Source organism: Zingiber officinale, chromosome 7A, assembly GCF_018446385.1.
Source record: "Zingiber officinale cultivar Zhangliang chromosome 7A, Zo_v1.1, whole genome shotgun sequence".
Classification (NCBI taxonomy): domain Eukaryota; kingdom Viridiplantae; phylum Streptophyta; class Magnoliopsida; order Zingiberales; family Zingiberaceae; genus Zingiber; species Zingiber officinale.
Window position 1 is genome coordinate 138,914,995 of NC_055998.1, and position 20,414 is coordinate 138,935,408.

The 20,414-nt window shown below is 38.3% G+C and overlaps 3 protein-coding genes and 1 long non-coding RNA gene across 9 annotated transcripts; 3 read left to right on the top strand and 1 right to left on the bottom strand.

Moving 5' to 3' along the window:
* Positions 1–2,056: 2,056 nt before the first annotated feature.
* LOC122002835 (serine/threonine-protein phosphatase PP1-like) lies at positions 2,057–3,607 on the bottom strand. Of its 2 annotated transcripts, none has more exons than XM_042558183.1 (3): positions 3,290–3,607; positions 2,638–3,197; positions 2,057–2,549 (listed from the first exon to the last, which is right to left on the bottom strand). In XM_042558183.1, exons 1-3 carry the CDS (start codon positions 3,477–3,479, stop codon positions 2,373–2,375), a joined length of 927 nt encoding a protein of 308 aa, XP_042414117.1. In that variant the 5' UTR covers positions 3,480–3,607; the 3' UTR covers positions 2,057–2,372. The 2 variants fall into 2 exon arrangements, with proteins under 2 accessions (XP_042414117.1, XP_042414118.1); XM_042558184.1 differs by having other exon boundaries at positions 2,389–2,562; positions 3,290–3,593.
* LOC122002836 lies at positions 3,587–10,625 on the top strand. Of its 3 annotated transcripts, none has more exons than XR_006117729.1 (4): positions 3,587–4,298; positions 4,399–4,458; positions 8,214–9,000; positions 9,739–10,625. It is a non-coding gene; the product is annotated as an uncharacterized LOC122002836 (long non-coding RNA). The 3 variants fall into 3 exon arrangements; XR_006117731.1 differs by having other exon boundaries at positions 10,249–10,625; XR_006117730.1 differs by having other exon boundaries at positions 8,214–8,664; positions 8,809–10,625.
* A 452-nt stretch (positions 10,626–11,077) lies between these two features.
* LOC122002837 (putative clathrin assembly protein At5g57200) lies at positions 11,078–16,132 on the top strand. Of its 3 annotated transcripts, none has more exons than XM_042558185.1 (15): positions 11,078–11,355; positions 11,458–11,527; positions 11,628–11,725; positions 12,160–12,298; positions 12,376–12,503; positions 12,588–12,680; positions 12,818–12,868; positions 13,019–13,084; positions 13,195–13,260; positions 13,401–13,481; positions 13,583–13,663; positions 14,803–14,967; positions 15,035–15,110; positions 15,234–15,358; positions 15,709–16,132. In XM_042558185.1, the coding sequence occupies exons 1-15, from the start codon at positions 11,266–11,268 to the stop codon at positions 16,015–16,017; spliced, it is 1,638 nt and encodes a 545-aa protein (XP_042414119.1). In that variant the 5' UTR covers positions 11,078–11,265; the 3' UTR covers positions 16,018–16,132. The 3 variants fall into 3 exon arrangements, with proteins under 3 accessions (XP_042414119.1, XP_042414120.1, XP_042414121.1); XM_042558186.1 differs by having other exon boundaries at positions 15,712–16,132; XM_042558187.1 differs by having other exon boundaries at positions 15,068–15,110.
* A 472-nt stretch (positions 16,133–16,604) lies between these two features.
* Positions 16,605–20,078, top strand: LOC122000560 (biotin carboxylase 2, chloroplastic-like). Its single transcript, XM_042554933.1, has 9 exons — positions 16,605–16,790; positions 16,896–16,952; positions 17,031–17,071; positions 17,629–17,963; positions 18,137–18,278; positions 18,964–19,062; positions 19,158–19,214; positions 19,489–19,560; positions 19,950–20,078. Exons 4-9 carry the CDS (start codon positions 17,857–17,859, stop codon positions 20,061–20,063), a joined length of 591 nt encoding a protein of 196 aa, XP_042410867.1. The 5' UTR covers positions 16,605–16,790; positions 16,896–16,952; positions 17,031–17,071; positions 17,629–17,856; the 3' UTR covers positions 20,064–20,078.
* Positions 20,079–20,414: the final 336 nt, after the last annotated feature.

Below are 20,414 nucleotides of genomic sequence, written 5' to 3' on the forward strand. Positions count from 1 at the left end.
AAAGCTGTCGATCATTAGGGATAACAGTCTGTGATTAGTTGAAACTTAATCCATTTGTGACAAGTTATCCCTAGAATTTAGCTAGGTGTGATGTCCCCTTGAAGATATGCTGTCAGAAAAGCTTGTTAAACAAGAAAAAAAAAGCAAAAAAAAGAGATGCTGTCAGTAGTACTGAAAGTAATTAGAAATAGGGTTGAGTGATTTAACAACGATAATAAAAGTCTTATCCCACTAAATATGATTGTATAAATGCTTCTATATCATTAAATTTCATCCTCTATTATATTATCATCTATATTTAAATTAATTTTATTTTATTTTATCGAATATCAATTTCTTTGATCTTTTGTTTCCGTGTTTAATATAGTTATTTGTTATAGTTGTACATCGTTTATTTATTATTCAATTAAATATATATCAATGTCTTCTTAAATACATCTATTGGAGTTTTGTCTCAATAAGTACATGATTTTCTCTCTAATATCAGTGATTTAACATAGTAAAAAAAATACTTGACTATGTCTTAATACAGGAACTTGCTCTATAACTTCCACTGAATTTTTTTTTCCTTCATGTGATGACTTTTTCTTAATATGGCAGGGAACTTGATTTTTTTTTTTTAGTTGGATTTCTTTTTTATGAGGAGCCGATTTGACTGCTTAGTGTATAAATTGGGACTACGCAGAAAGAGACATGGGAGTTGAACATGACTTTTATGCATCTCCCTTCATGCTTGATAAGGTGAGGAGGACTGCTTATTAACACACAAATTTTTCTACAAATTCTCAAAGTAGTATTTTATTTATTTCTTTATGTTTTGAAACTTCCAATTGTGGCAATGCCAAAATTTTGGTACCACCAAATAATCATCAATTCACAATGTCAAAATTTTGTACTTGTATTCATACCGTGCATAATGGTAAGATGTGGTAGTAGTCATCCGTAATTACCTCCTCCGTATTGACCCTAGGACGGATTGACGGGGGCGCTGGGGGTGAGCGTATTCACATTTTGCCACTATAATGGTAGGATGTGACAGTCAGAAGTCAAGGGGATGTGACAATCAAAAGTCAAGGGGATGTGACAGTCAATATACGGAGTAGGACCATCCGGGGCCACCCGCGCGTATAAAATCAGCGCGGGGTTTACCGGTCGGGAAACCAGGTTTGGGGAAGGACGTGTGATCAGGACTGAGCCCGACCTGGCTTTACCGATCGGGTGTTCTCCAGCTAGCTTGTGTAAGTAGACTTGTCATTCTCGGTCGGGTTTGAATCATAAAAGTCGGCAGAAAGGGACTCCAATCACACCCCCTCCATTCACTCAGTCTGTTCATTAGCACTTAGTGAATCGACCCGAGCTGCCTCGACCACACCCGGGCAGAACAGTAGGCGTTACGTGACAACAGGCCAAGGAATCATAACCACCTGTCAGAGAATATCTACTGCATGTCAGGGAATATTCCAGTGATTGAGGTCCTCTGCCAATAGAACCTTCCTCTAATCTATAGGAAAAGGCCACGTGTCCTCCACTACTCGATAAGTCCTGACACCTGACACCCTTTGACAGGGGTCAGTCTCCAGAAGGTACGCCCTGTCATATAAAAAGGGATGCCCTTTCCCTTGCGTAGGTACGCTCACTTGCTCACTTGTCTACTTTTCTTTTCCTTCGTACACTGTTCTTCTGGAGGAAAAGTATCTGACTTGAGCGTCGGAGGACCAGCTCCGGAGACTTTTTCCCTGATCCTTGGTCTCTAACATTCTGTGTGCTTGTCTGAGAATGCGTAGATTTCTAGTACCACCGGTTCAGACCCGGTAGTCCTTCAGGGCCACGTGGAGGTCTGTTCGCCGAAGTCCGTACAACCGCAACATCATAATCTCTCCTCCGTCAACACCAGCGACACCTCATCCGATCTTCATCCGACTCGGATTCCGAACAAGATCAACAATCATAGTCACTACTAAATGGTTATCTAGGTGTGGCTATGTAGGTCTTTAACTTTCAAGGGGTTCAATATATATGTTTTTATCGAACTCCTTCCCAATTAACATCAACAAAACAACCTCTGGGGTTCAATATTTTTTATTTAACCATTGTTTTGATCTTATTCAGCTACATCTCATGATTACAACACATGTTTAGCAAAACTGTGACGTCTCACAGTAACATCAAATGAATTACTTCTGGGAAATTTTTCTATATACAGTTTTTGAGTTACGTATCTTCTGGCATCAGTAACTGGCTGCAACAAAATGATATCAAAAACAATCTTTTGAATGGAAATGGTAATCCAACAGCTTTATGTAAAGCAGTTGTCCCTTAATCCGCTCTCTCTAGCTCACAACCAGAGCTCAGTCGCTTCATCCCTACGAGGATCAGTCATTTACCTGGCCCTTTGCTCTGTATGGCTTCAGGATTTGGAAGGAGCAGAGCAAGCTCGGATCCACACTCATCAGGGCACCAGCATTGTTGAACTCTCCGCAGTAGTTGGGGGCCGAGAAGATGGTCACCAGCTGCCTGTCCGCAAAGAATTCATACCCATCTTCCACAACCTGCACCATCACCCTCAAGGTTCATCCAAATTATTCGACAGGCGAAACGAAACAGTTTGGAATGGATCGAGAAAGTATGGAAGTTTACTTGATGAGCCCGGCAGATGAGATCGAGATCGTGCTTCCTCAAGAACTCGGCCACCTTGTCGGCCCCAAAAGTGTAGGAGACGCCCCGGTCGTTCTCCCCCCACCCCCTGATCTCTCGGTCCGGGTCCGACCACAGCAGATCGCAGAGCAGACCCTGGTCCGGCACGTCCACCGGCCGCTCGATCTCCCTGATCTGCTCCATCGCCTGCAGGTCCGGCGACAGCCCCCCGTGCATACACAGGATCTTGTCGTCGATGAGGGCCGCCACCGGGAGGCAGTTGAAGCAGTCGGTGAAGAGGCGCCAGAGGCGGACGCTGAACCGCCGCTTGCACTCGTCGTAGAACCCGTAGATCCGGTTGATGGAGGCGCACTCGTGGTTGCCCCGCAGCAGGAAGAAGTTGTCCGGGTACTTGATCTTGTACGCCAGCAGCAGGCAGATCGTCTCGATGCTCTGCTTCCCCCGATCCACGTAGTCGCCGAGGAACAAGTAGTTCGCGCTCGGCGGCAGCCCACCGTACTCGAACAGCCGCAGCAGGTCCGAGAACTGCCCGTGCACGTCCCCTGAGGAATCCGCGCATTCTAATTTCTCATTCCTGGTGCCTAATTTTCCGAAGCAAATAAGGGATTGAGTTTTTTTTTGAGTCAGTTCGTACCGCAGATGTTGATGGGGGCTTCGAGCTCGAGGAGGACGGGCTGGGCGAGGAAGATCTCCTTCGCGGCAGAGCAGAGGCTGCGGATCTCCGTCTCGCTCAGATGCACCTTTTTGCCGGCGCCCTTGTTCTTGCTCTCCAGCAGTCTCTGGATCAGTTCGTCGATTGCCCCTCCGGCGCCGCCTCCTTCCATCGTTCCCGATCCAGATCTTGTTTTTTTTTTCTTTCTGAATCCGAGTGCCCGATTTGAGTATAAACTATAAAGGAACAGGAAGAGTCGGTGGAAGGAAAAAGGTCTTGTTTTTTTATTGGGAAATTTGATTTCTCGATCGAAATGAAGAGGAGAGAGAGAGGAGGCGGAGGAGCAGGAGAGGAGGAGGTGGGGGTGGTGGTGGTGGTCGTTGAGGCGAAGGAGGAGGAAGGGCTAGAAATGGCTCCCCGTCTTGCGCGGTGGCGCCACGTCGGATGAAACGGGTGTGCGAGCGGCGGGCCCGCCACGATTTACTTGCGGATAAGGTCAGCGGTGGAGCCTTGAGGCAATGCAATGGGCAAGCATGTGGTGAACCACCCACTCGCTGTTTCAAGCGGAAATTAAATAATAATAATAATAATAATAATAATAATAATAATAATAATAATATCACCTAGTCTCTTATTTATTTTTTTAATTTTTTAAAATAGATAATTTAATTATATTTTCATTTATTTAAAATGATAAAAATGTTGTCAAGTCCAGTGGCAAAGAGGCGTTGTTTAAGAATTTTTAACACTAGGGGTCTTCTTTGTCATTTCTCATTTTTCAGGGTGCGGATCGGTAAATTTGACCAGAAACAAAGAATACTTCTTCCCCGATCTCCTCTCAGTCTCAGAAACGTAGCACGATTTCTCTTTCGAGCTCCAACTGGAAGGGTCGAGGGTTTGGGCTATGGCGGAGAGCACATCGGGACCGTGGATGCTGGATGCAGCTCCTCTCTTCGTGGTTGTCCTATTGGTTGCCCACGTCTCCGCTTTGGTACGCGAGTCGATCTTTCGTCCTTCCTCCGCCTCCCCCCTCATCTTCTGTGGAGATGACTAGCCGATGCTAATCCTCTTTAGATTTGCCGTGTTTCTAGGTTTACTGGATCTACAGATTGGCGGCTGAAAAACCGCACCCTCGGAGAAAGACGCATTAGGTAAGAGCGGTTCGTCGCCCATATGCTGATCCTTTTGTTTGAGAAAAAACAATATTTTTTCGTCTCAAGAAATCAGGGCTTTTATATTGTCGAACGCCATTTTTAAGAAGCAATTTTTTACTTCTGTATATCTTTCTCCGTTTCTGCTCTAATCATCGTTTGGTTGTTGATGCCATTTTTTTATCTCGCAAACATCAGTTTCGTGCGAGATTTGTTCTTGTTTTTTTTTTTTGTCCAAATGCTAAAAGTAGCACAGTTCTGCTTGTAGTTGATATGAATCTTAAACACCATTCTCGTGTTTGGAAGCCATTGTTATGTTGAGATCTATGGAAATATCAGAATCCAGAGAGAAGTCATTTTAAATTTTCTGTCTGGTTATAGTTATTGTTATTTAGGTCCGTTAATAAACCAAAAAAAACCTTCTATTTTCCAATATCTAGACTGAATGCAAAAATGATCCAAGCTGCATGCTTGTTGATTATTAACGTGTTGCCACATCAACTTTAGTATTTAGGAGGTTTTGACTTTGTTACTCAATTATATCCACTTAGCTTAACTCATAAGCAAAGTTTCAGAAATCGTATTCATGAGGTATGCAGTTGAACTACTACATAATGAAGAGACCACTTGTATTTTATAAAAAATAATATTAATAAATACTATTGTGTCTAACAAACCTCTATAAAATAATATATCAAATTAATCAACCTAAGAAATAAATATATACTATTAAATCAACCATCCCAAACATAACTCTGTTCAATTTTTTCATCTGAACTTAATCAATGCATATAACACAAAATATTTAACATACAACAATGCATGTTGACCAACCAACATAATCCATATAAAAGAAATTTTACTAGTTGACCTAGCAATTGATAAAATCAAGTTAGGATCATGATCCTATTTAGGAAGAGGGAGAGGTCTATCAATTCAGATTGTAGGATTGCAAGTTTCATTTATGATTTATCATATGTATTTAATTTTGATTTATAATAATAATAATATGAACATGTTATACTTGTCATTTGAATATCATGGTGCATAATTAAAGTTTTTCATATGAATCATTCAAATATCTTTATGTAATGAGTAACTTTAATAAGAATGACAAACTTTTAGAAAACATTTTTTGAGTTAGGAGTTACAAGAATCTCATATAAGTTCAACTCTCTTTTTTTCAAACGACATGGCATAAAATTAATTATCTACTTTTACTGAACATCACATTTAAAAATGTTTATCAGTAAATTTGTTCCACCTAGTTAAGGTTATTTGTGTCAAGATCCTATGTAGGTATGATGAGGAAGCATAGGATTGGATTGTAGATTTGTAAGATCCTAGCACAATTTTGGTCTTACCTAACAACTTTTATTGTTTAGGCCAATCTGATTCTTAAGCTTATAAGATCTGATGGTTTGGATCACAATCATGACTACCATGAATAAAATATTTTGTCTATTTGGCAAAAGTAGCCGATAAATCAATTTAACTATATGACTGTCTTTCACATTCAGTGATTGGTTTAGGTAATATAAGGTTTATATGACTATAAGGAGATGTGATGTGATTCCTCCTTGCATATGCAACCGCATTAGTGGCTTATGTGGTAGCTTTTTAAAACAATGGTCATAATTCGTAAGCAATTTAACTTTTGTATAACTAACCTTGTGTGGTCATAGTCTCTTCTTTTTTGCCTTTACATTTTTATATTCAGGGAAATGAAGCACGGACTCATATTTATCTCATTATAATCTTCTTAGTTGAGTTTCTAAACCAACCCTTAGCATCCCATTAGGTTCCATGAAATCTATCTTCAAATATAAACTTCTTAGTTGAGTAACTAAACCAACCCTTAGCATCCCATTTGGTTGCCATGAAATCTTTCTTCGAATATACTCAATCTGTTTTCATGACTTGTTTAGGGCGTATGAATAAATTGCACTTTCTGCGAAGTGATAAATCAGCCCGTGGAGTAAAATCTAGCGTTTGGCCGTTTGCAAATGACATTCCAAAATATGTCTGCAAATCAGCTCATGGTTTGGATGAGATTCTCATGGTGATCCTCTAATCTCATCAGAATCACCCTTCAAGTAAAAGGGTGGATCCTACCTCTTGGATGAAGCTTGCAAGCAGAAATCAATTTGGTTCTCAATGAAAACACCATGGTGATACCTTGCAAATGGCATTCCAAAGAGTATGAGTATGAGGAAACTATTTAATAACAAGAAAAGGAACATCATGTCAACCCTTAATTTCAAGTTCCTCTCTTAGAAAACAATGCTTACTGCAGATTCACTTGATGATGCTTGAGTGAAGGTGAAGTATGATAGAGACTACCCGCTGTTTGCACAAATCAACAGGGATGCAACCTCACCAAGCTGCTCAAGTCACACACATGTTGAACTATCTCTGCGGGTGTGCTACTGCTCACACCAGGAAAGAGGCAGGACAATTATACTCATGCTGGACAAAGGTGCTATGTTTCCTTATGGTGTGACTACGAGGTGCTCCAGATATAAATATAGGGAAGAGCAATGGAAGGAAAGTGCCAATAAACAATTGCAATTGGAAGGGATTGGCGAATGACTTTGGTTGGCCATGAGGTGGCAGGCGGCAGCTCCCCACGAGGGGGTGCAGGTGGTCGCCTATCACAAAGGGTGTGATCGGTGGTTCCTCACGTAGTGTTTCTATTTTTAGAATGGATTAACAGATCGGGGTTTAATAAAATGGGTATAATGATGCTTGGATTTACAGTCTTATTATTACTTACATAGCAGAAGGTTTATATACTTCATATTTGAACTTGCCAGTGGTTTGGCGCTTGGTTGCTACTTTTTGCCTTGACTTCATATCTTGAGAATAATGAAGCATTCCTTAAGTTGAACTATATATGTATTATTTTTTTTTGTTGGTTATGTTTTAGGCATGATATTCTATATGCTATTCCAATTTGTCCTGTGAAAGCATATGCTTCCTGGTTGACTGGAATTTTCACTACACGAACAAACCAAATCCACATTCATTCACAGATGTGTACTATAGACTAAGCTTTTTTCAATATTTAGCATTACTATTTAATTTCTAAGCTTAATAATTTGAACCTGGTTATGGGAATTAAATTTGGACCAAAACTTTGGTTTGAACCCAACTTTCCATGAAAAATGGCTCTTATCCCAAGGGATTCTTTTGTTTTAGAATGAATTATGCTTAATAATTTCTAAAGTATAACAGGAAGTACCTTTGAAAATATGTTGCCTTATTTGCTTTTACAAGAGTTTCATTGAAAAAAACAAAATCCCCATGTTAACTATTATATTGTTGTCTGATCACTTCTAGTCTCAATTCTTGTTGGGACCAGAAAGGAACTCCAGGAAGCATTGATAATCTCTGATGGCACGAAAGTGGTCATCAATCCCATGATGCTAGGTGGTACTTGTAATGTTCTCGCGCGTGTAGCCAACATCAAAATGGCAGTGCTAGTAAACCATGTAAAAAGTGCTTTCATTTGATCACTGTTTCCTTCGCTGCTGCAGTTTACTTCTAGCATGCCTAAACCGTGTAATCAAGGGACTGCATCTGATATTCAAACAGCGTCATTCTAATGATTTGATCTTGGTTTAGTCATTTTATTCCATATGGTTTTTAACTCTAAAGATTTGAATGCAGTGCACATAAAGCATAACAATCATGTTAATTTTCCGTTTGTTATATTTTGTTTTGACTTTGTTTTGGTTTTCTCTTGGAAACAGGCTTGAAAAGAAATGAAGCAGCAGACGATGCGCAAGGTTACTTGAGTGACAGTCCTAAAAAACATCACATTCTTTTTCTTTCCTCCTATGCAAACCTCTCATCCTTAAAAGATATTGGACAGACCTTATTGTAATTTGATAATGAATGTTTCAAACATTCATTTTTCACTGGATTTTCTGTGGAGTTCTACAGGAAAGAGGAAAGACAAATGTAAAGTTTACTGAAACATTGTTGTGAGGTATTGCAGTAAAGGACTAAGCAACATGATTTTGTTGAATTGCTCTACATTTTATTCCCTAAGCATGAACTTTTTCCTCTTTCTCTTTATTTTTTAAAGAAATTTATTCTCTAATCTTTTTGTCTATTTTCTCAAAGTTTATATGCTTGTCTCATGGTTTGCAATCAGCAACAACTACTATAATGTCTGTACCCATTAACATCGCTTGTCAGGTACCTTTCTCCTTCCCTTTGTGCCTAGACAAAACAGTTGCGTTCCTTCGACTTGTTACAACACAAACTAGAAACCTAATTAAGATCCATTGTCTTTTCTTAAACATGGGAGGCACAGTAACAGAACCATTTCTCTTGTTGCAGGGACATCCGAGGTCATGATTTAATTATAGCTGCTAAAGGAGTATCCAAAGATTACAAATGGTTGGTAGATATAAAAATTTGACGCTAATAAAAGAAATGGCTAATTGATGTGCCGTCATGCCCCAAGTGGAAACCTCAAGTGTGCAACATCATGTCGATTCAAGACAAGCAGTGCAGTGGTCATCAACTCTAGTAATTTCTTTCTTCCTTTCGATGAAAAGAAATTATTTAGGTTATATAGCCTACTCAATTACCGACTTCCTCTTTTATCTTTTGTTGTTTTTACCATGAAAATTGAGTCAAGCTCTAACATAAGAATCTTGAAACTATTGATGTTGTGATATAGCATCTAATGGCAATGGAGACTAAACCTAGGCCTTCATATGTAACCATTAATCTTTTAGCAATTAATTTGGCATATTGATTTACTCTCATTTGCCCATTGAGGCATTGAGTTACTATTTGCCTTAGTTGAAATATAACTAGGAAAATATGGTCTCTTGAACCTTACAAAGCCTTGGGTCTCAAAATTTGCTAATGTAGATTCATACTTCTTTAAGAAAGTCAAAGCCTAATGATAATTTGCTAGGAACTTGGACATTTGGTACTTGCTTGGATCTTCTAACAATTATTTCAGGCAGAAAGAGAAAATAAATTATCTCAAGCAAGCTTATGCTGTTTTCTAGTGGAAGTATATTTATCTTAATTAGGCAGAGATTAGTTGGTTAATGTATTGGAAAGTTGAGACACTAACTAATTAAATAAAAACATATCTTTAATCCAAACCCATAGTTTTAAAACACTAATCTAGAGCACAATCATGAGATATAACCTTACCCTGTAGTTATTATTAACAGTGTGCTTTGTAGCTTAATAATTATTAGTTATTGACCTATCATAGTGTGCAGCACTGAACTATTTAATAAACAGGAATCACTTATGCATGAGGGATAGAGATAAGGAGAGAATGAAGTGCAATAATTATGTGATGTGGGCTGCTCCAGATTGAGACAAACCCTATCCTGTAATTGGCAGCATTTCTGGTGTCTAACTGTGTTTGATCACTTTTAAATCAACATAAACGTTGATGAGTGTAGTATTCAAGGTATTGTTCTCACAGTGAGGAGGTATAGGAAGAACTGGAGATGAAGGACAAGGTTAGCCTTCAAGGCAAGGAGGATGAGGTGTTGATCATGAGTTCTTCCATCGGTGGTGACTCATTGTCGTCGCCATTGGCCTCTTCGGAGGAGGAGGAGGAGGAGGAAGAGGAGGAGAGCAAAGGAGGAGAGGTCAAGAGCCAGGCGAAGAATGGAGCTTTTAGATGTTTGGGTTCCTTGGAAGACTCCCTCCCTATCAAGCAAGAAATCCCTTTTGAAAATTCTTTATACTTCTGGTGTATTGTGTTAGATCAATTGGTTGCATTCCAATTTATTGTTGCAGGAGAGGATTGTCGAGCTTCTTCTCCGGTAAATCCAAGTCTTTCTCAAATTTGTCAGACATGGGCAACACGAGCACGAACAACCTGGCAAAAACTGAGAACTCCTTCAATAAGCGAAGAAGAATTCGAATGGCTAGCAAAGCAAAGAGAGCTTCCTATACTTCATTCATAAGTCTACCACAGCCGCCTCCGCCACCACCATCACCACCCTCCTTTAAGGATCACATTTTGGAGGAAGGCGACAAAGAGGGCATCTAAGAGCAACACGAGAAGGAAATGAACAACATGATTTGTCGAACTTCACGACATGACTAGTTCAAAGCTTTGTCTTTGAAGTTTGAACAAGATGATAGATTGAAAGTAAAATTCTGATTTAAAATTCTTCGTTTTTATGTCTTTGAATTAAACTAGGAGAAAGGTAGGCCAATAGCGAAGATAATGATACAACTATCGACACTATCAAAATCCTATCGAATCATGCTAAGCTAAGTTCGAGCATTTTATCGTGCTCAAGTATAAATATTATTTATTTTATAATTGGAATAAAATATCAATTTAGTAAATCGAATGCGTGATATTTTTAAATTTATCATAGTTAATTAAAATTGTAAAATAATATATTTGAATAAAAATATAAGTAAATAAATTTATTAATCAACCATACCCCTTTCCCGCGAGATGTAGTTATCGTCCTGTCTTCGGTGAACCTATTCCGTACCCAAATATACCTCCGCTTCTTGGTTCGTCAAAGGAAAGGGACCCACTAGCGAATCCCGCAGATCTTGCTTGCGCTGGACCTGTGTCTGGTTAAACGGGTAGATTAATTTTTTTCTTTGGCCTTGATTCTATTTTATTCGCAGCGGAGGAGATCAGCAGTAGTAGTTGTCGACGACGACTGCGAAGAGGAGGATAAATGGAGAATCGTGGCTGAGTTGGAAATCAGTTCCTTCTGCTCTGTTATTTGCTTTTAGAGAGAAGAACTGGAATCAGCGCTTTCGTTTTCTCGAATTGATCTATCAATGAGCACGCTCAAGGGCTGGCGGCAAGCCTACGGCGCCCTCAAGGACACCACCACCCTCAGCCTCGCCACGGTCAAGAGCAATTTCAAGGTTGTTTCTTCGCGGATCGATTACATATCTTGGATCTTTGTGGAAAAACCCAAGTCTAACTCGCTGCGTTTGTGGCGTCGATTTGCTTTGTCTCGAATCAAGGACGTGGACGTCGCCGTTGTCAAGGCCACTAGCCACGTCGAACGCCCGCCCAAGGAGCGACACATTCAAAGTAAGATCATTTCCCCCTCTACTATCTTTCTTTTGACCTCTCGCTCCTAAAAAAGGGATTTTGATCGAGTTCAAGTCTACATGCTCTTTTTTGTGTCCAGAGTTTATTGCTGCAGCTTCGGGGAGTTTGCCGCGGATCGATGTGGCTTACTGCGTGCGCACACTTTCTAGGAGATTGGCAAAGACACGTAATTGGGTGGTGAGCTTGGTTGATAATTGGTTCGTTCATTTCGGTTCTCTCCTTTGATGGTCAACCATTTGATTATATGACATTCGCTATTTCTCCGCACTGGTGTGCAGTAAACAATGCAATCTTCATGTAAAATTTGCTCTCTGACTGAATTCATAAAGTCAGTCTCGTGTGGTTGCACCAGATTGGCCAATCATCTGCTTTGTTTCCTAGGGTTAATTAATTCACTGTCTTTGGTGTTTGGTATGAAGAGACCGTGGTGCAGTAAATGAATCAGAAGAAGCAACAAATTTCAGAGTCAATTCTCCTTTGTTGAGTTACAAATGTAGCATGATTTGTGTAATTTAGGTTTCTAGATAACATCACTTGCTGATGAAAATGTTGGCAATTTTCTGTCATAGGATTCATCAAAATGAATCGCTGTATCTGGTGATGTTCTGCAGGTCTCTTTGAAGACACTAATTGTTATCCACAGGACACTTAGAGAAGGTGACTCTACGTTTAGGGAAGAGTTATTACACTATTCTAACAAAGCACATTTCCTTGACCTGACCAATTTCAAGGATAATTCCAGTTCTCTTGGTAAGTTTGTTCTGTTTGATATGTCAAATGATATATAATATAGCAGTTGCATTGAAGATATTCATGATGTTTTCTAGCTTGGGATTGCTCCTCATGGGTCCGGACTTATGCACTCTTTCTGGAGGAACGATTAAAGTGTTACAAAATTTTAAAATATGATGTTCAAGAGCATCTGTCGAGGAGGTTTTCGGATGTCCCTGACATAGTATGCTTTCTGAAGCTCTTGGTGTTGTTATTTATTTTATTAATTTTCTTTTCTTTTTGTTGATTATACTCTCATAACATTCAGGAACATACTAGTACCAGAACTTTAGGCAGCGAGGAACTGCTACAAAAGCTACTTGCCTTACAGCATTTGCTTTTTCGCATTATTGGTTGCCAGGCAATGAATATTATCTGATCACTATTAACAGTGTTCTCTGTTGGTCTAAGGAATCAAGCAAGATATATCTTGTTAATGATAATAATTACCTTTCTTTTCTTATTTTTGCTACACAACTAAATAGTTTATTCTTATAGCCTGAAGGAGCTGCATTCTGCAACTATCTTATACAGTATGCCCTGGCACTGGTATGTTCATGATTTGTTTGTACTAAATTTTTCTTCAAAGTCACAACCTTTCGGCAAGCAATTGCTACTGTTTGTCATGTTTTTGAAATTCTGTTAGGATGTTGCTACATGACAGATTAGTTTGTTTATATGAAAACATCTTTTGTTTAGGTGATTAAAGAAAGCTTCATAATCTATCGTGCTATGAATGATGGGATAATCAATCTTGTTGATTTGGTAATGCACTCAGTAATACTTTTCCAATAGATGATAGTGGCTTTGTAATGGGGAAAAAAAGATACTTCGATTGGCTTAGATTTATCACTGTCCTGTTAATCTTACTGCAGTTCTTTGCAATGCCAAGATATGAAGCTACAAGAGCACTGGACATTTACAAAAGGGCTGGGCACTTGGTAAATTAACAAACATTGTGATGAATCTCTCTCTCTCTCTCTCTCTCTCTCTCTCTCTCTCTCTCTCGTCCTTTTTATGGAATTAATATTCTTTTGAGTACCATAACAAACATTATGGCTGTTGTCTCTGCAATCAATAGGCACTCAGTCTTTCTGAATTCTATGTGGTCTGCAAAGGTCTGGAGCTAGTCAAAAATTTTCAGTTTCCTGCCCTTAAAGAGGTTTCCTTAGACATTCCCTATTATTTCAATTTTCTTTTCTACCGACAACTAGAAGTTTTTAGTTCAATAGTATTACTGATTGTTTTGTTTGTATTCCACAGCCACCTTCATCATTTCTTGCCACAATGGAGGAACACATTACTGAAACAACTCGAATTGGATCTATTCTGAATAAAACATTGGTGAGTCTGTAATTTCTTTTGATTCTAAAGAGAGTGCATTTAGGTCTGGTATATAATTTCTATAGCTGGCTTTTGGGAAAGGAAAATGTGCTTTACCCAATATTATGGATATGGTTGGACTTGCCAATCAATTTTTGCTGCTGAAATAAATACTTTCTCATCCTTTTGAGAAAAGGGACAAGGCCATATTTCATTTCAGTGAGATATGAAATGACTATATACAATGGGAAGAAATGTGAATTTGAAATTTGAGTAAAAGGAGATCAGGTCAGTATTACCCTGGTATTCTTTATTTTTGTAAGCCACCATTTGAACGTGTACCAAATACAATGTGCTAAGACCATTGCAACTTTAGAATTTAGATTAATTGAACTTTCAGTTTTGGTTTCATTTTTCACATAAGAATGTAAAAGGGTGAAGAAAACTCCTCTAGATTCAGAGAGGATTTTCTACCAAGATACTAGGAATCTTTTTTTTTTTAAGTTTTGATTTATATGGATTAATTTTAGTAAAATTTCATCTTTAGCATTTTCATTTTAAGTGATTGTTTAATTTTTGGGATGTTAAGTAGTAATTGGTTTGTAATTTAGAAGGTAAAATGATTTAAGTAGGAGTCTAATTTCATTGGCATATTTTTCTAATTTGCATTTGATTACTTTCTACCCATGCTGCATCCCACGCCCTATTATACAAGGTAGACGAGTTACTTCTGCACTCCTCTTGCTACGAGTTTGTGTTTCACCAAAATCCAATGAAACATATCTTCAATGGTAGTCCAGTTGCCCACAAGATTTCCCCAAAACTGTTTAGTTGGTTCATAAACCTCCTCTTGATTGTCTGGCCCCAGGATCAATGATAAAGTTGTAAGTCAAGGAAACTCTGAATCATTTTGAAGACATTCATAATTCATCCAGTCTATCTGACAAGTGAATTCTCAATCTGGTCTTTTACTTATGAGTAGCAATTGAGGTTTTACATCTTCTGTACTTAATTTCTTCCGAGTGATAATTTTTTAGTTGCCGCTTTTCCATTTTCCCAAATGATAATTCTTCTGTTCCACTATTATTTTTACTTTGCCATTCTATGAAAATAGATTTATAAACTTCCATATTCACCTTGGATATTGGATATTGAGCCAGAAGTCCCAAGAGAGGAACTTGTCAACTTGTGAAGAACAAATTTCATGGGAGAGTTTAGAGCAAACTGTTCTACGAGAGGCTAAACCTTCATCAGTTGAGCATGTAGAAAAATCAGAGGCAGTTGAAGATATGACAACTCAGTCTGAAACAATAGCAAACTTATTGGTAACTTTCATATCTTCTTCTCTGATCATTGGGCATCAAAAGAAACTGGAAGCATGATATGTTGCAGGATTTTGATGAAATTACTTCCATGGCTACTCAGCTTGAGGATAGAAATTCATTAGCTCTCGCGTTATCTTCACCTGGTAGTTTCATTACTTTGTGATCGTACTTGATCTTATTCAATTCACTTTGTTGTAGATTACTATTGCATCTAGATTGAGGTGTTTTGTGTCTTTACTTATAAAATAGATCTGTATCACTTGCAGGTAGTGATACCAAGCCTAAATCTACCGGCGGCATCATTCAGACATACACAGATCCTTCAGGATGGGAGTTAGCACTTGTAATAACTGCAAGCAGCAACACCTCCCAACCGGCTGAAGCGAAACTGGTCTGTCATTTCGTATCCTTATTTTGACACTATGTTTACTTGAAAGAATTTGAAACTGAAGGGGAACAAGTATAGGATGGGAAGAAAAGAGAAGAAAAGAAGAGTTTTCTCTGGCTATGTACTTAAAAGCAAGAAAAATTTTGTTGTATATGCCCGAAAGGAGAAATGAGATGAAAGAATTGTTTAAATATGAATTAGCGAGTTTAGTTTCCCTTTCAATTCTAAATTCAATATTTTTTATTCATCCACTCGAACCTATTAGTCTGTCTATATGTTATTCTCTTTGGAAGTGATATCTTTTTTTTTTTTTGGATCACATTGTTTATTCTTTCGTTCATTTCGTATGTTAGCAGGCTGGTTGTGGATTCGAAGAACTCCCTGAGAGCTTGTACGATGATGCAACTCGAGAACAACAGAGATCAAGTATATATGGTACAAATCCATTTGCTGCATCAAACTACACTTCACCACCACCCAATTTTCAGATGGCTTTCATGGAAGAGCAGCACTATCTCCTGCAGCAGCAGAACATGACAATGACAAGTCCCCGGAACAGTCAGCTGGAGTTCACTCATCCTCAAGCTTTCTCATCCAACCCTTTTGGTAATCCCTTGACTAATTACTCCCTGCCTGCTCCTGGCAGTTTTAGTTTGATTTGAAGCTGCTTATTTGCAGATTATGTATTCTTTTGTTGATAAGAAGATACTTGTAATGCTTAATTCATTACTTTTGTCGCCGCCTTCGTCATTGTTGTATAATTTATCCTTGTAAACAGTTATTCCTCTCTTTTTTTTTTTTTTTTTTTTTTTTTTTTTTTTTGTTGTTGTTGTAATTTATCAGTATAAGGAGTGATTTATTTGCTTTAGTCAACACGAAGAAGATAAATCAAGAACGGTTACTAGTCTTTAGAATAGTAACTAGTACATAAAATAGACATTTATCTCGATTTTATCGAGATTCGAACTTCAGACCTAATGATGACAACACTTTATACGCTAGCCACTAGATTCATCCGAGAGGACATATACATATTTTACATAGACATAGAGAGGGATAGCTACGTCATGCATTCCAAGAGGATAGATTTACGTGCTCTATCAAAAGAACTCGAGTTTAAACTTATCACAGAACACTCCGGTATCAGGTTTTGAGCTCGAGTTCGACCGAACTTTCTTCAGTTGGTTCGACCAAACCCTAACAACAGAACCGTTATGTGGCGGATGAAAACGGAACAAGGAATAAAACGGCACGGTGCAGCGGCGGAGCCTTCCAAGGCCCCCTCGCCTCCGCCTCCACCTCCACCTCGATCTCATCGACGTCTCTCGCGGCTTCGCCAGCACTGTTATAATCGCTCGCTGTCTTGTGCTCTTGCTCCCTCGATACCGACTCCTCGCTCCGCCTCCCGAGCCCTCAGTCCTCAGCTCTCGCTCAGGTGATTCCTCTGGCCAGATCCGCTCATCCTCCGAGCTTCTCGGGTTTCTTTTTGTTTGTTTTTGGTCAGGATTTGGTTCATTTTGCATTCCTTACATGGATGTAGGGTTTCTGGTTGATCATGGACTCCATTCTCGTCAGCAAGCCTGTGGTTCCTTTTCCTGTAAGTTGTTGCTGATTGCCATTTGATGATTTCCATTTGGCGATCCGGGTGAAAGTAACACTTTGATTGCGTTTGTAGATATTGTATTGTTTCATGGAATAGTTGCATTGGTTTTGGCTGTAAGTTTATCGCTCTTTTGGCTTTCCTTTCATCATTTATTGCCCAAGTTCTCATAATTCCAGGTGATTAATAACGCGTATAGTGATTTTTGCACAATGCACTTAAATTGGTTTTTTATGTGAATAGAAGTAAAGCAAACATAAGAGAGTTTGGTCTGGAGGACTTCATTTATCTTTAAAATAGGTTGGCTGAGGAAGCCAAAATTTGTCTCTGAGAAGGATGCTTTAGCTTAATGATAAATCTTAGTTGTTTAATATGAAGGTTTGCTTGTTAACAAGGATTCTCAGGATTCGAGCTGTATCTTGGTGGTGGGATTTCTCCAGTCCTGATCAACTCCAAATTAGTCATGTATACAAACATTGTTCTAGCTTGGATCTTGATCAGATCTATTCCTCTTCTCCCATTTACTATTTCTCGTGCATCCCATTTCCCTAGAATGCGCATTTGCTGTTACTTGTATGTATGAGTAGTAACATACACCCTTTGAAGGAATGATGCTATCATACAGGCTTAACTTATTATTTAAATACCTTACAACTTCATATTTTTACACTAGGGACTGTTCCTTCAACCTGCTGGAGGAATAAAAGGCTCACAATGTAAGCTTGGTGTGGGACATGCTGCCAACTTCTGCAAAGTATATTATCCTAGAAAGCCAACTTCTTATGCAGCCAAGAGATCTACAAATTATGGAAGAGTGCTGAATGAAATTCGTCGTGATGAAAAGATTCTTGTGGCCAATAGAGGAGAAATTGCAGTCAGAGTGATCCGAACTGCACATGAAATGGGTATACCTTGTGTAGCTGTTCATTCTACTATTGATCGGGATGCTCTTCATGTGCGGCTTGCAGACGATGCAGTCTGTATTGGTGAAGCCCCTAGCAATCAATCGTAAGTGCTGATTGTTCTTGTTAACATTAGCTTCCAAAATTGCCTTCAAACAACCAAGTGTTCCTTTATTATTGTTGAACTGATAGATGTTTTTCTGGATTTTTTCAGTTGATTTTGTCATGCATATAAGACTTTATGGACACCTATAAATGTGTGATCTTATATTTTGACAGGTACTTGCACATTCAAAATGTTTTGTCTGCTGCAGTTAGTCGTGGGTGTACAATGTTGCATCCTGGTTATGGTTTCTTGGCTGAGAATGCTCGCTTTGTTGATATGTGCAGAGGACATGGAGTCAATTTTATTGGACCAAATGTAAGTTGTTCTTTAAGCTGTAGATTGAGTCATGATATACATGGACTCTTTGTCTACACTATACCTGTGCCAGATATTGACTCTCAGACACTAGACACTTGCATTCCTAGTGGGTACTTGATATTCCCATTGATCTTGTTTTAAAACTTTTAGAAATGGCAATGTCAAATATTTGGATCCGCAACCTTGTATAATGTTCGTACCTGAGTCCAAGTAATATGGTATGAAATTCCCCTCAAATTATTGATGGCAATTAACATGAGACATACAGATTCTCAGTTTCTTTGCAGTACAAAATCCATCAATTCTTATATCTTATATAAGTTGTTAAAACAATGCCTAAAGCATCTAATTTTCAATTTTCTTTTCTTCTCTATTTTTCTAGATGGTTACTCCTTGTGGTGTTTGTGTTTTAGAGTAGTTTTGTGTTATTAGTTGATTTCACGTGTGAATAAGAAAAAATGCTCAAGCGTATAACCACGCAACTAGTTCTAATGAATTTAGCAAAACAATTTTATTGCACAAGGTCATATGTTCTTGATAATGGGCATTTCTTGTTTGTCTGTTCACAATATTTAATCTGACGGATGTAGAACTTTCCTTCAATGGTTCATCGAATGCAATTTTTGCTAATGTATGATGCAGTTTATACAGGAACTAACCAACCTTTCAATTATTTTGTCAGCCAGACAGCATTCGGGTAATGGGCGACAAATCTACAGCTAGAGAAACAATGAAAAAAGCTGGTGTTCCTACTGTACCAGGAAGTGATGGACTTGTGCAGGTAGAAGAACTTCTAAGACATCAGTTTTGTATCTTCAATGTGATCGTTACTGCTTCAAATGATTTGATCCCTAATTGCTTTTTTTTGCAATTTAGTCAACAGAAGAGGCTGTGAAGCTTGCCCATGAAATTGGTTTTCCTGTCATGATCAAGGTACTGTTTTCTTTCCTGAGATAGAGTTATAAGTGCTTAATACGACAAAATATGCAGTTTTACATTTGTTTAGTCGTACAATCCATTATTTTGGTTTTTGTGAACTTAGTCTGATCTAGTTTATTTGTGTCCACATGCATTGTTTCTCAGTCCATTCTTCTTCATGACAACCAAAGCATTCACTTCTGGATTCAAAATTTTTCCATATTGAAATTAACTTGGTTTTTGGGGGTATTTTATTAAATCTCTTCTTTCTCTCCCTACTTTCACTTAGGCAACTGCTGGTGGTGGAGGGCGTGGAATGAGATTAGCTAAAGAACCTGATGAGTTTGTGAAGCTGCTACAGGTACTTTTATGCCAGACTTGTACAGTGAATACCAATCTTGTTTGTCTTTTTCACTAGAACGCATCAAGCAGCCATGCAAATGCAAGTTACCCTTACTGGTTTTCTAATTCCTTTCTTATCATAAACTGGTGGAAATAATTCTGATGGGACAGTTAATATTTGTAAAATATGAGATTGATTGAAGTTGATATAATCTGACAATCTGGACTTCCATTGAGGTAAGAAGATACTTGAGTTCGTGACATAAGGTTAAAGTTACCACCTGATACAATGTGGTTTTAACTTGTAGTATCATGTTAATTCTGTTTCTCCACTATTATTCATCCTGGAATTGATATGTAGCTGTAATGACCATCTGATCTCTAAACCTTATGCTTTGTTCTTTCCAGCAAGCTAAGAGTGAAGCTGCAGCTGCATTTGGAAATGATGGAGTGTATTTGGAGAAATATATCCAAAATCCAAGACATATTGAATTTCAGGTAAGGTATCCATGTATTGTCTAGTCCAAAAAATGAAGGCATGATCATTGGAGAAACATTCATTTTTGGATTTTCCTTTATGTAACTGTATATAGAAATTTGTTTGGCATTTTTTTATATTCTTTTGGTTGCTCTAATGCATTGAAGTTGAACTTCTGGACTTGGATATTTCTTTCCATGTGCATGCAATCCTGTAACATTGCATACAGGAGAGAAAAAGCTTTTTTTTTATTTATCCAAATATTTATTTTGCCAATCATCCATTCTTTGAAGTTAGCAAAATTTTATGGTTCCAGGATATACTCACAACTTTCTTAATGCCATTGGCCATCTAATAGTTAACAATAAATACAAAGTTAGAAACTCTCTTTATTT